This window comes from Pinus tabuliformis, chromosome 3_2 (assembly GCF_031772625.1).
Source record: "Pinus tabuliformis cultivar Carrire ecotype Pingquan chromosome 3_2, CPIR1, whole genome shotgun sequence".
Classification (NCBI taxonomy): domain Eukaryota; kingdom Viridiplantae; phylum Streptophyta; class Pinopsida; order Pinales; family Pinaceae; genus Pinus; species Pinus tabuliformis.
This window is the reverse complement of record NC_142302.1, coordinates 632,941,397-632,957,302: the sequence shown is the minus strand read 5'-3', so window position 1 is coordinate 632,957,302 and position 15,906 is coordinate 632,941,397. Positions and strand designations below refer to the sequence as shown.

General features: G+C 37.5%; 1 protein-coding gene across 1 annotated transcript; it reads left to right on the top strand.

Moving 5' to 3' along the window:
• The first annotated feature begins 12,969 nt into the window (after nt 1-12,969).
• On the top strand, nt 12,970-13,821 carry LOC149182213 (UDP-glycosyltransferase 72E1-like). The gene has a single exon (XM_089414482.1). It carries the CDS (start codon nt 12,970-12,972, stop codon nt 13,819-13,821), a length of 852 nt encoding a protein of 283 aa, XP_089270608.1.
• The last annotated feature ends 2,085 nt before the right edge of the window (nt 13,822-15,906 follow it).

Sequence of the window (15,906 nt, the reverse complement as noted above, 5' to 3'; positions counted from 1 at the left end):
AGTTAATAATAATGATTTATATATGGTATGATTATTATTATAAATAAGTTTTTCACATTTTCAATTAATTATTTCTATGGAATTAGTATTAAGGTATTAAAGAAACATGATCTTATCTTTTTTTAATTAATTTATTTCAAAATAATTAATTTAAAGGAAATGTCATATTAATATTTTATTAATAAAATTATAGTATTTACTCATAGTATTGTAAAAAAAGTTATTGTAGTTTTATCGTGAAATTCTCTCACTGTGAAAATCTACATTCTCTTAAGTTATGAGTTTTATGATAAAGTGAGGGTAAATTTTCATGGTTAAGAATATTGTTATATTTTTTTTAAATGTATATATATTTAACTAATATATTATCTTTTATAATTTATAATAATAATAATAAGTTAGAATAAAGTTATAATTTAGTTAACTTTTATAATTGTTTTAAGGTAGGCAACGTGAGATGTATAATAGGGTAAGTGCATTGATGCTTAACATGGATTGATGTCTATCAAAATAATACAGCCCATATAAATAAATATTCTATAAGTATGTTATATAAAATATGTGGAGGGTTTGTGGTGATGGGCATCTCTCGAATTTATGGTGGAGATATCAACCATCTAACTCCTCCTATAATTGTTAGGGCACGAGGTTCTGACCCTATGCAGTCCTCAGTTGCATGTTAAACCCAAACCTCAAATTCAAAACAAATGATTGAATCTAGAAAGGCAACAAATGGGCGATGATTTGGAAAAAATTATTGACTTTGAATTTAGTGCCCCTTATGGTATAATTTTCTAGTGTCAATTGGAATGATAGAAAATGGTTAATTCCTCTCTCGAAAAGGGTTCTCATGGCCTCTCCAATACATTCCCTCACTCGTGGTAGGTGGCAGACATTGCTTCTTGCATTAATCATGTGGATCCATCTCCTCGTCACGTGGCCACCTTGGCTTTCGCACCTCCTTCTCCCCTTGGTCTCCCGGTTCTCAATCCCTTGTGGCATTCTTCTTTGGAATTCGATGATATAGAGAATTATCATACTCTTGAATATTCCCCCACAGTGAAGGAATCACTCATGTATTTAACAACAATGTGATACAATCAACCTGACTATGGGAAAGGAAATTTCCATTTCCCAAGTGATGGATAACAATAGTGGAACCTTGATGGAATGGTTTGGGGTTAGAATTTGTTTAGTTTCGGATTTGAGGAAATGGATTTATTCTTTGTGGAAACATTTGTTAGATTATGACCCTATGGTGCATCTCCTGGCCTGCACCCAGTTAGTTTTTATGTTTTGGTTAGGGATGGACGATGCTCGTACCTTAGAGAGCAATGGAGCTAGGGGAAGAATGGCTTGTTGAAGCCCTAGATAATTTCCTTTGACCGAGAGAAGGAGATGGTAGAGAATTTAAGGGTATGTGATTGTTGAAAGTTCACTACCCGGATGTCGTTATGATTAAAGATACTATGTGTGAGAACTCCAAAGTGTGTTAAATTTTGGAAATCCTTCAAAAGGGATAGGTGTACTGTCACTTGGACTCTGATGATTTTTTGGGAGGGTTGATTATAGGATGGAGTAGGAAATATAAATCCCTTACATCAAATCTCCTCCCTTCTTCTATCTTGGTGAAATTATCTTTTAAAGACCAAGTAAGTTATTTTTCATTACTTAATGTATATGGGTCACATGCTGATAAAGAATCATATTGAGAAGGCCAGGCTAATCCAAGAGCCTTCGAGGATCAATTCAGCATTGCAAGTGTAGACCTAAATTTCACATTCAGTCTACGAAAAGTACTTTTTCTCATTTTCACCTTCTACAAGTGGTTATTGTTGATTTTTCATAAGATGGGTCGATCCTCCTTCATCAGAACATAACAAATTTATGAGTTTAAAATCAACGAATTGACTCTATAAAGTCAGTCAGAGTTTCCTCTGTTGCATCTTATGAACCATATACATGATTATACGTATCCTTATATGTGTATCACACATTCAAGTTCATAAAAAAAGTGTATTTAGAATTAATTCTAGGTGCATCTAGGGCTTCAATCCATCGTTGATTAGAATATTTTGCATTATTATTATATATGTTGTTGTCTACCATCACAAAACATTTCCCGACTTCTTTTTTCCCACTACAGTTGCAAGATTTTGTTTGTTTGGTTGTTCAAGTAATATCTTATCCCTTTAATGTCCAATAAACCATTTTTATGACCATTAATCATCATGATCTTCTTCATTATCATTTAATAATAAAGTTATGCAAAGTCATCCTTATCCTATATATTAATTCTCTTTTCATAATTAATATTTCTTATATATTAATTTCATTTTAGAAATTCGCATTAGGTATATTCCTCGTCATTTTCATTGTCATATATTGCTCATCACTTTCATTGTCATCTAAATAATAAAGTAAAATAACCACAAACTAAAAAAATCCCTTGAAAAAATTGATCATGATTTGGAATAACTTCTAAATTTCATTGTTATAACATTTTTTCTTAAGATTTTTTTATTTATGATAAACTAATATTACATATTTTGAACATTTTCACAATAACTAGAAATTACATTCATATTATTATCTATGTTTGAGGCGCATCCTTACATCAAATATTTCTAAACTTGGAGATCTAAGGCTTTGTCATACAATACCTTCCATCTACTTGAATTTAAGAAAGATCCAGACTAGAAAGGCTACATTACTATAGTATCTAGTAGTATAAACTTTTTAAAATACGCCTAAAAGTATATAGAATTTGGACAACATCTTATATCTCAATAGTAGGGTTGTGAGAAAATCCATGAATTCTATCCATATCTTTGGTCGAAATTGATACATTAATATCAAGAGTGTCTAGATTTAATTGGCTTATTAAGTTACTAGTGGATGGGGAACCAAGTTGCTTCTTCTTCATGGTTGATTGAACATCCTTGAGTTGTTGACACAAGCATAAATCACATCCTTTTTTCATTGAGTGAGTTTCCTATGATCAATTAGCATCTCCATGGATGTAGTGAGGCTACAAACCATATGATTATAATAATTTGTAATTCCATGATTTTAGTTTGCAATTGTTGGAATTGTTGCTAACTATGTCCCCAAATTGTGTCATCATTTCCTTGTGTGCTATCCATCATTCCTTCCCATCCAAGTTGCTCCTCATTGTGGTGAAATCCTCTTATTAACCTACTATGGAGAGAATATATTTGATGAGAGAATGTTGCATGCAATGCAATCTACATGTCTGATCCCAAAAACTTGTCATAGTAATAGATAGCGAAAAAGCAAAAGAAGTGATAAACGCATCATTCAAGTCTCAAATAGAAACCATGAAAGGAAACCTCCCAAGCATGGATTGTGACTGAATCTAAAATTAAAATAAGATTCAATCCCACAACAACATACATGCACACTCATGAATCATCATTATCCATCAAGTAGATTAGATGGGATAGACCGTAATCTAAACTCATAGATGAGACCATTAGCACACCGAAATATCTATCTTCCAAGTTAATTATTTATTCTAAGGAAAGCGATAGCCACCATTCGAAGCATTTCCCCATTGTCCTCAATCTTTTTCCACATTTTGATGAGGTGACTCATCAATGTAGTTGTTATTTGAGCCCCTACCTTAATGCAATATGACCTCAGCACACTCTATGACCCATAATCAATGGCATGGTATTGCATAGTATAGCTTAGCATGCTCATGTGGACCTCTATAGAAAAGAACAAAGTTGTGGATGAACATGTCCCACGACAACAAGGTTGACCAATAAGGACAAGGTATTGGTCATTACCCATTTACCTAAGAGAGATTAACCTCATGCTCACATACTTCATCATCCATAACTTTTTCACCTATGTCCAACCTTTATGGTGCCTTAAATATCTTAATTTTTTATTTAACATCAATATGCGATTGAGAAATAACTCTCTTTTTTAATGATTATCAAATTTCCAAGGACAAAATCCACTCCCTTATTGGTCATTTTATCCAATTCTTTGATTATTTTGGGAACACGATACAAAGAAAAAAATGCATCTTATTAAAAAAATTCTGATTTAATTTAATATTTTCTAAATTTAATATCCCCAATACCAACTACTAGATAACTAATAAAATTTTTAAAATAACTTAAATAAACCTTGAAAATTTTAAAATAACTTAAGATAAACCTTGAAAATAACATATGCTTTTTCCATATGGACACCAATACCAACTACTAGATGACTAATGAAATTTTTAAAATAACTTACAATAAACCTTGAAAATAGCATATGTTTTTTCCATAATTGTCCATACGATTTCTTAATCCATATGCATATGATTGGTCCATTACCATTTCCTAGACCCTATGCATATGATTTGTCCATTTTTACGTATAAAAAAAGTACCCCATCCTTACCGCCCCTTTTCAACATTCTATTTTTAAAACATTATTATTGTTTTTTAATTCCCTAATGCTTAGCGGTTGATAGTTGTCATTCGATCAGCAAAAAATTTGTATAAAAAAAAACAGAAGCATATCCTTTAGGATCAACTAAAAATACCATGATACAAAAGTATACCCTTTTAAGGATCGACTAAAATAAGTAGCATGATATCATCTTCCAAAATCAATCCATATTTTTGTGTGAAGTCCATCTTGTTTTTTATCTGTTTAATTAATCCATATCGAAAGAATCTCGTTATGTCGCGACAGAAGCTCAAAAGTTTGTTACGTGCCCTCTTCCAAATCACCAAATAAATACCCTATAATTAATTAAAAAATAAATAATTTAATACTAGGGTTGGGTTCCTTCAACGTATGGAATGCTTTTATTTATTAATTAAACTATATATATCTAACTATTATAGATTTTGAAATTTCTAAAATATAGATTTTGAAATCTCTGAAGTAAAATAATTTTTGGTTAAATTATGATTTTTATTATTTAAAATATTTTTTTTATTATTATTACCTATGTAAAATTTGTGTCATAAAAAATTCTCACTTGGAATCATGAAGAATTCAAAACTCAAATTAAATTTATGGTTGTAACTAGTTGTATAATTCAGAAATAATTAAAAAAAAAATATCCCACGAAAAAATCCAAAATTATAAAGATAAAGCATTTTAATTAGAAATTTTCGCGAACTTCATTGTAATGATGTTCCAATTATTTATATATATATATATAATCCAAAATTTATAAAGATAAAGCATTTTTATTAAAAAATTTAGCTAGCTTCATTGCAATAATGTTCCAATTGTTCATATATATAATCCAAAATTCATAAATATAAACTATTTTAATTAAAAAAATTCGCTAGCTTCATTGTAATGATGTTCCAATTGTTTATATATATATATATATATATATATATATATATATTAAAAATTTTTTTTTTTTTTTACATATATAGATTATATAAATTCATTACTATGAAAAATCTATGAAGAGTTTATATCTCAAATCAAATTTATAAGTTGAACACATGCTCATTGAATTCTAAACCAATTAAAATAAAATAAAATAAAATCCACACAAACTCCCAAACCTATAACACAACCAGTTTAAGTTTTAAGTAAAATAAGAAATCATAAAAAAACTCAGCGAGTTTAAAGTAAAATAAGAAATCATAAAAGCACCTTTTCAAGTAAAATCAGAAATCATGAAAGATATATACCATAGTTACCAAGTTCGAATTTGAATTCAATTCGGTATGAAACAAATTCGGTTATTTAAAATTTAATACGGGAAAAATTAGGCAGTACAATATACTTCTTACTCCAATATTTTAAATAATTTAAGTATACAATTATAACATTGAAAACAACAAAAACTCTTTTAAAATTGTTTCAATATAAATATTGCAGATAAAATTATATATTGAACCAATTAGCTTAGTTTTATATTTAAAATAGCAAATAAAATAGTAAGTTTTAAGAATTTTTGTATTGATTCATTCACCCACTTGCACTACAAATTATGACATTTAATATAGAGGGAATTTTCATGAAATAATATATTACAATGAACCACATAAATTCCACATTATTAAGTAATTTATGTTCATAATAAAATGTTATATTAAGTGTGTGTAAACAGTCTTTAAAACTATACTTAAAACTATACGCTTATATTATCAATTGCTAATTATTTATTTTTGAAACCAAACTCACCTCTAATTTATAAGGTATAGTAACATCTATTATTTAATATAATACAAAATGTTAATATGCATAATTAATACTTTATACTTACTCAAAATAATAAAAAATGTTAGTATGTATACTTTAATACTTATTCAAAATTTTAATTAAGAAAATCCACTTTAAAAGAAAATCCATTTACTAATATAATTCAAGCAGTTTTTCTTCTTTTTACTAATATAATTCATGCAATATTTCTATATTTAAAATATATTGGTTTAAATTTAATAAATCTACAAATTTACAAATTATATATATTATATATATTTTTTGCTTTACTCTATAAACACATAAACACATAATTATCGTAAAAATTATACATATTTCATTTAGGAACTTGCTAAATTTACTGTAAATTTCTTATTGCATAAACTAATAGGTAACATTATCATTTAGTAACCCTATTCTTATGTTATTTCCTAAATCTGGAAAAGGTTTTGAACTGTAAATTGGAAACTAGAATCTGGATTAGAAATGTACAATAACATTGACTCATTAAACCACACATTAATTGCATATAAAAAGTTCTTTTGGACGAGGCCTTTCACGAAGTTATGGAAGTGTGGGCTAAGAACGAGTCTTAAGATTATAATGTTTTCTTTTCTCAAAAGCAAGGTCACCAGTGATTCCTCGACTTTCCCATTCTCGTCAGAGGCATGGATTCTTAATCCGTGAACATAATATTGAGTGCACCGAATCGAACCCGAATTTCAAATTAATTCGCAAATCGAATCGAACCAACGAATTTTCGAATTTTTTTCGGTAGTACGACCGAATTTGGTAACTATGATATATACCTAGATATTGATATAAATAGAACGCAATACTACTGAAATCTCACACACTGTGTGTAGGAGCAGAATGTAGAGACCTGATTTCATCTCACATACACCCTTCACTCCGCTTCGACTCTTCATTGCTTTATTGCAGCGAATTCAAGAGTCAAATTCAGCTCCATCGCAACATGGCCATCGAAGGAAGAGGAAAATTATACGTAGTAGCGTTTCCCTTCATAGCGCACAGTCATTTCAATGCATTCTTGCACCTCTCAAGAATGCTGGCCACGAGGGGCGTAACAGTCATCTACGCTAGCCTCCCTTCAAACCTCCAAATTCTCCGACCCCGAGTGCAGGGATGGGAAGATCTCCCAATCCATTTCCAGGATTTATCAGTACCGGACTCTCCTCTGCTGGCGGGCAGCCAGAACGTGAACAACATTTCCCGCGCATGCTGTCGCTGGTATATGGTCTCATACAGAAAATGCAGGAGCCACTGGAAGCTCTAATGGCAAAGCTGACAGGGCGTGAATATTACGAATCCCGGGGTCTTTCGCCACCCGAGCGCCTGGTTCTCATTTACGACATGTACATGGGATTCTCGGCCGCCGCGGCTGCAAAATTTGGCATCAATTCCTTCATGTTTTTACAAATGAGCGCGAAGCTGTGGCTGTGCGCGGAAGCGAAATGTTGGGACGAGCAGGAGCCTCTGCTCGCGGTGGCGGACGTTATGAGCAGTGTCACGCCCCCAATTCTTTTTTTGTTAAATTGGCTCGATGCGGCACCACCTAAGTTATTAAGATGTTCCATCATTAATAAACTTTACGAACTATGCATTAACAATTCATAATACACATGAATTCATATTATTAATGTGTGGAAACCATTAACAATATACAATAATAAAATAAACTCGGCAATAATAATAATAATCAATCTTTTATTATATATGCGAAGTTACATGACCGGGAGCCGCGCTCAACCGACGTTCCATAAACGGGAGGGCGCCCGCGCGTGCAAGAGCTCACGGCGGTCTGCCAAGACTCCACCAAAATACAAGTCACAATAATACAAGAGCGAGCGCACGACCTGGCGTTGGGCGGGCGGGCGCACCCGTGCACGACCCTTGCCCAAGCCACAACCGAATCCAAGTGCGATATCGGTGTGGTGCCCGTATGCACCTCCGGAACCTCTACACGTCCCTCGTCCGGCTCGGCGGGCTCATCCACTCGAGCTGCGGTAAACTGTGCCTTCTCCAAGTGCGCACTACCTTGTGCGACGAAAAGCGATGTGAGTTCGATGCTCAAATGAATTGCAGGTCTCACCAATATATACGCACACTACCTTGTGCGATGTCTCCTGGCCGACCTTCAAATGTTTAACAATGAACGCCCCTTGCCTTCGTTTCTCACCGTCGGCTTGGGTATGTTCATCACCCATCATCCATCACATATAAACATGGCTTCGTACGCCCATAACTCGCGCGCCCAAGTGCGATGGTGATTCGACACTTAGTCATTTTCGTGAGTTGGAGGAGCGTGCGCCCGGTATGAACTGCAAGGCGTTACATCCTCCCCCACCAGAGGTCATTGTCGTCCTGACAATTCCTGCTCTCCTTCTCAACTTCCTGTCGTACTTCGCGATATTTTTCTTCCATCTCTAAAGTGAATCCTCCGTTTCCCAGCTGTCCTCCTCCGGTGCATCTTTCCATCTGCAAAGAAATTCCCATCGCATGTGGCAACCAACTCCTGTAGTTCTGAGACTCAAAATCTTCTCCAACTCTAGTCCTGGTCTGTCCACAATCCCGGCTGGTCCTCTCGTCGGTTCAACCCTCTCTGGATGGTCTGAATCAAGTCTACATCTCTTCAACTGACTCACATGATAAACTGGGTGTTTCATGTTCATATGGCGTGGAAGCTCCAGCTCGTAAGCAACTTTCCCCACTCTCTTCTTCACTCGGAATGGTCCCTCATACTTCCGTGTCAGTTTGCTCGTCGTCCCCTTGGCTGGCTGAAACTGCTCCCCGGTAATCCTGAGAAACACCATATCTCCCACACTGAAGTGTGCCTCCCGTCTTCCATGATCAGCATACTTTTTCATCCTCCTTGCAGCATCGTGCAAGCGTAACCGTGCTAACTCCAAGGTCTCCTCCCAAGCCTTCATGAACTTCTTCGCATGAGGACTCCTCAAGAAGCCTCCCATCACTACGGTATGTGGTGCAACCAACATCTGTCCATTTACCAACTCAAATGGATTATACCCTGTTGCAGAACTCTTTTGAATATTGTAGCTAAACTGAGCAATATCCAAGAGTTCGGGCCAATTCTTCTGATCAGCCGTCACATAATGTCACAAGTAGTCCTCTAGCAATGCGTTGATCCTCTCGGTCTGCCCATCTGTCTGCGGATGGTAACTCGAACTCATCAACAACTTTGTCTCGACCAACTTGAACAATGTGGTGCAAAATCTCCCTGTAAAATGCGGATCTCTATCCGACACAATACTCAATGGCATCCCCCAATACTTCACTATGTTCTTAAAGAACAACTCCGCGGTCCATTCGGCTCCACAAGGTATCTTTATAGGAACAAAGACAGCATACTTGGAAAAACGATCAACCACGACCATAATCCCATTATACCCCTGAACCTGTGGTAACTGAGTGATGAAGTCCATCGAGACACTCATCCATGGCCTCTCTGGAATCGGTAAAGGCTGCAACAGTCCTCCTTGTCTCTGAGTACCCGATTTGTCTTGCTGAAAAATGATGCATGTATGTACATACTCCTCCACATCCTCTCTCATCTTCTCCCAAAAGAATCCTCTCTCCAACAATGCCAAAGAACGACGCTGCCCTGGGTGGCCAGCCCATGGTGAGTCGTGGCACTCCTTCAAAAGGTGCCTCCTGAGTCCGGATGACTTTGGAACATAGAGTCGGTTTCCAAAGAACAAGAACCCGTCTCATAGAAAGAACTTTCGTGTCTTCCCCTCCTTTATCTGCTTCACTATATTCTGCGCCAAAGTATCGGTTTCAACACTTTCCTTGATCTTATTTTGCATCTCTTCTGACATCTGAACTCGACTTCTACTCCTTGCTGCCCGGTCTTCTTCCTCCAATGCTGCAAGTTGTCCCTTCCTGCTAAGGGCATCTGCTACCGCATTGTGTCTACCCGGTCTATACTCGATAGTCATGTCGAAATCTGCCAAGAAGTCCTGCCAATGAGCTTGCTTCGCAAAAAGCTTCGGTTGTGATGCAAAATAACTTGTTGCAACGTTGTCAGTCTTGACAACAAACGGCTTCCCAATCAGGCAATTCCTCCACACATGAAGACAATGGATGATGGCAGTCATCTCCTTCTCATGGACCGGATACCTTCGTTCTCTATCCTGCAACTTCCGACTCTCATACGCCACCGGATGCCCATCCTGCATAAGAACTCCTATGGAAAAATCTGAAGCATCAGTGTGTACCTCAAACGGTCTCTCGAAGTTAGGCAACTTCAATATCGGTGCTGTAACCATCCTTTTCCTCAAGTCATCAAATGCCTCTTGACATTTGCTCGTCCAACTCCACCTCTTGTCTTTCTTCAATAAGTCTGTTAGTGCCGATGTCACCTTGGAGTACCCCTCTACAAACTTCCGTTGGTAGTTGGTCATGCCCCAAAACACCCTCATCTCATGGACATTCTTTGAGTCAACCCAGTCCTCAATTGCCTTCACCCTGCTCGGCTCCATCCGTATGTACCCTTGACCAACAATATGCCCAAGGAACGGAATCTCGGTCTGAGCAAACACACACTTAGACTTCTTCAAGAACAACTGATTTGCCCTCAGTCCCTCGAATACCATCGCCAAGTGTTTCTTATGATCCTCCATGTTGTCACTGAACACCACTATATCTTCCAAGTATACTACTACGAACGAATCTAAGTATGGTCATAGAACATCGTTCATCAAAGTGAAAAATGTAGCAGGAGCATTACACAACCCGAATGGCATAACAAGGAACTCAAAGCTACCATACCTTGTTACTATCGCGGTCTTCTTCTCGTCTCCTTCAGCTATCCGCACCTGATAATACCCATGCCTCAAGTCCAGCTTGGAAAACACTCGGGCTTTCGCAAGTTTGTCAAAGCAATCAGCAGCCAATGGCAAAGGATACCTGTTTCTTACCGTCTGCTTGTTCAATGCACGGTAATCACAGAACATCTGTAGCTCATTCGAATCCTTCTTCTGCTGGAACAATACCGAAGCTCCATAAGGGGACCTTGAAGGTCTAATGAAACCTGCCTCAGTTAACTCCTTTAACTGGCGTTTCAATTCCTCCAACTCAGGCCTTGACAATCGATAAGGTGCTTTAGCCGAGGGTTTCTTTCCTGGCTCAAGCTCAATGCTATGGTCCACTGCACGCCTTGGTGGAAGTTTCTTCGGAAGCTCATCAGGCATCAAATCCGCATACTTGGTAAGCACATCAGATATCTCAGCTGGAACAAGCGTCCCCACTCCATCACCTTCAACATCCTTGAACATCACCGCATATGTCTCCATATTTGAATCCTTCATAGCCTTCTCCAAACTCAGTGCCGAAACATGCTGCACCTTGACTTCCCTTCTTTGCCTATGAGTGGGCAAAGTCCAAGTTTGTGACTGTCCAACCAGCACCACCTCATCACAGAAGGGGACAACAATAGCCTTGTTGCCCTTCAAGAAATCTTGTCCGAGTATCATATCAAAGTCGTTCATCTCCATCACCGTGAAGTCCAACTGACCTTCCCAGTCTTTTATCTGTATAGGTACATTGAGTACCAAACCCGCCACCTTAGCTCTATAGTTCACTGCCTTGACCTCCATATTTGATGGGATGATCGTCAGCCCAGCCTCTTTTGCCAACCGTGTCGTCATAAAGTTATGTGTGGCACTCGTGTCCACCAGAGCTTGAATGGTCTTGCCATGAACCATCAAGTCCATGAAACCCAGACTGTTCATCCACGATTTCTCCATAACCTTATCTGCATCGGCTTCACCTGCCATGAGCAACCCTGCTCCATCAGGCTTCACCATTTCACCTTCGTCACGAGCAACCTTTGCTCTGATACCAACTGTCACGCCCCCAATTCTTTTTTCGTTAAATTGGCCGGGTGCGGCACCGCCAAAGTAATTAATATGTTCCATCGTTAATAAACTTTATGAACTATGCCTTAACAATTCATAATACACATGAATTCATATTATTAATGTGCGGAAACCATTAACAATATACAATAATAAAATCAACTCAGAAATAATAATAATAATCAATCTTTTATTATATATGCGAAGTTACATGACCGGGAGCCGCACTCAACCAGCGTTCCATAAACGGGAGGGCGCCAACCCGTGCAAGAGCGCACAGCGGTCTGCCAAGACTCCACCAAAATACAAGTCACAATAATACAAGACCGCACGACCTGGCATTGGGCAAGCGGGCGCACCCGTGCACGACCCTTGCCTAAGCCACAACCTAATCCAAGTTTGATATTGGTGTGGCGCCCGTATGCGCCTTCGGAACCTCTACACGTCCCTCGCCCAGCTCGGCGGGCTCATCTAGCCGCGCTGTGGTAAACTGCGCCTTCTCCAAGTGCGCACTACCTTGTGCGACGAAAAGCGATGTGAGTTCGATGCTCAAATGAATTGCAGGTCTCACCAATATATACGCACACTACCTTGTGCGATGTCTCCTAGCCGACCTTCAACTGCTTAACAATGAACGCCCCTTGCCTTCGTTTTGCACCATCGGCTTGGGTATGTTCATCACCCATCATCCATCGCATATAAACATGGCTTCGCATGCCCATAACTCGCGCACCCAAGTGCGATGGTGATTCGACACTTAGTCATTTTCGTGAGTTGGAGGAGCGCGCGCCCGGTATGAACCGCAGGGCGTTACAAGCAGGGTGCAGGTGACGCCAGACAGTATGTTAAGTCACGTCTATAAGGACATGGAGCTGACGTTGCGATTGGCAGACGGGATTCTCCTTAATACATTTGCAGAGCTGGAGCCAAAATTGGTCCATCACCTGGAGAGCTTTGGCGCCGGCGGAAAAAATGGGGCCAGGAAGCCCTTCTGGGCTGTGGGGCCGGTGATTGATATCTCCAGCGCGAACGACAAAACCCAACGACCCCGAGACACCGATATTGTGGAGTGGTTGGACAGTCAAATGCCGGGATCCGTCGTCTATGTATCGATCGGGTCGGAGTTGTCTCCTTCTCCGACGCAGGTGACAGAGCTAGCACTAGGTCTCGAGGCGAGCGGGCAACCTTTCCTGTGGGTGTTGTGCCCACCACTCTCAAACCTCGACATCGACGTCGACTCAACGTCGATGGTAGCGGAGTGGAAAACGGAGGTGTTGTCGGATTGCTACGAGCGGCGGCTTGGGAGTCGGTGCATGATCGAGTGCCTCTGGGCCCCACAGTTAACAATCCTGGGTCACCGGGCGACGGGGGCTTTTATTACGCACTGTGGATGGAATTCGGCTCTCGAGAGTGTGGCGGCCGGCGTTCCCATGATCGCCCTGCCGCTGCAAACCGACGGGCCGGCCAACGCCTTGATTTCGGTGGAGGCAAAAGTGGCGGTGGAGATTAATATGAGCGATGGGTTCGCTAAAAAGGAAGAGGTGGAGAGAGCTGTGCGAAGATTAATGGCGGTGGACGAGGCGGCGGAGGTGAAGCAAAGAGTGAGGGTGGTGAGTAAAGGCGCGGAGGCGGCCATCTCGAATGAAGGGGGAGCAACGTGGAAGAGTTTGGATGCGTTTATTGAGTACTCGTCTAAAATTATTAGAAAATATAATTAGAATGTGGGTTTTAGCTTTGTTGGGAGATTGTGAATTTTAGAAAATAAAACAAGAATGTAGTATTTTAGTTTCAATTTTAGAAAATAAAACAAGAGTGCAATATTTAATTGAGGGGTGTGTTGTGAAGGGTAGGTTTTGACATTGGACTCTACATCAAATGAAAGGTTTTAGTGTGAACATGCCTCAAATGTCTTGGAGGTGTTGGATTTGGGTCATCCATTGAAGTGTTATATGGAATTTTAATTTTAATTTATGATATCTTACATAGAATTTCAAATGGAATTTTAATTTTAATTTATGATATCTTACATAGAATTTCAAGTTGAATTGGAGGATTATATGGATTTTTATTTTTAAGTTATTATAGATTTATATGAAATTTGAATTTAAATTGATTTATAATGGGTTAAAATTTTTAATATATTATTATATATAAATTTAGGTTAGGATTGAAAGTTTATTTGAATTTGGATTTTATTTGTATTATATTTATTGTTAGAGAAAGAGAATTTTGTTATAAAATCAGTATAGATCTATCTTAAATATGTCGAGAGATCTAATTTTTTCAAGTGAAAATTTATTTAGGAGTGGACATTATTTAAATGTTTTGTTTAGTTTTTTTTTAGATTTTTTTAAAATTTTATTTCGGCCGACATGAGAAAAATTTTAACTTTGATGATGGGCGCACAAAGTTACACATCATTCTAGGCTATAGAATGAGTAGAATGAGCCTATAGGCTCAATTACGTTATTAATTTATTTAAAAAATAAAAATAGTTTTAAAATGTTAATAATAAAATTCATAATTTTTTAAAATTTAGAATAAATTTAAATTGTTTAAGTGAATGAATTATTTAAAAAACAAATGTTTTTATATATATGTTACTTGCATCTTGAACATTTTTAAGGGTGTTTTTCCAAATTGACGTTAAGGAAACATCTTCATGAATCCAAACCATTTATTCACAAATAAGCAAAAGTTCTCATTTATATAACATGTAAGGGTGCACATAGCCAAAATAGCACCGAGTACAATCCATCTCTAAATTGAAAATACATCAATATACAAGCTCCACATGACCTCTAACATCCAAAAAAAAATTCATGCTACAATAAATAGCTACATATCATCAAAATAATTTCTACATTGGGATTTTTGTCATCAATTTCACCCTCTAAGAATTAAAATAAGATAGAAAAAGCATAGCTTGTTAAGTCAAGATTTTGTTTGACCGTTGGGTACTTTTTTTAGTGGGCTCATGATAGAAGAGTTCAACAACCAATGCCATTAACATCAAGGTACGTAGAGGGCTTGGCATTCTTGATTAAATACTAGTTACATACTCTCGTACATGACAAAATCCAATGGAGTGTTGCAATCCCCCCAATTCGGAAATCCTAAAAAACTATTAAGTTTTCTAGATTTTGAGTCAGGTATAAAATTATACTTCCTCCATATGAAATCCAATGAGGTCGGAACCAATCTCAAACATTTCGATTCATTTCATGGTAATGTTAAAAATTTAAGTAAAGGGATGAAAATGAACGATAAAGGACAATGTCATTTTTACTTTAAGAATTTAACATTACCATGAATTGCATAGCATTAGTAGGGAAATATGGTCAAACATTAGACTTCCCATATCATATATCATTGCCTTCTTAGAAAAAAATTGCATTCAAAAGGTCCTTGACAACAATGTACAAAATCAACATCCCCCTTCTGTCCTCATTATGTCCCCCTTGCATCCCCCTACAAGGGAAACACGTTACCTCACTGGGCAAATGTTTACCCATGTTTCCCCAAAAGGGGGATGTACCCCAAATATTTCCCCCAAATGTTTCACCATGTTGAGGTACTTGAGAGGCACCACTTAGTTTTATCTTTGGTATAGACATACAAAGGGAGTGAAGCTGCATGGATTCACAAATGTAGTTTGAGTAGGGAGTCCATCTGACAGGAATAACACATCATGGGGAATCTTTAGTATTGGGTTAGCAATACTTTCTTGGTACAATAGGAAGCAGAGAATAGTTGCACTCAGCTCAGCAGAAGCAAAGTGCATGGTTGCTAGCCAAACAACT

Bases quoted from the DNA above. Each gene is read 5' to 3' on its own strand.
- LOC149182213 (XM_089414482.1), top strand. From the start codon at position 12,970: ATGGAGCTGACGTTGCGATTGGCAGACGGGATTCTCCTTAATACATTT.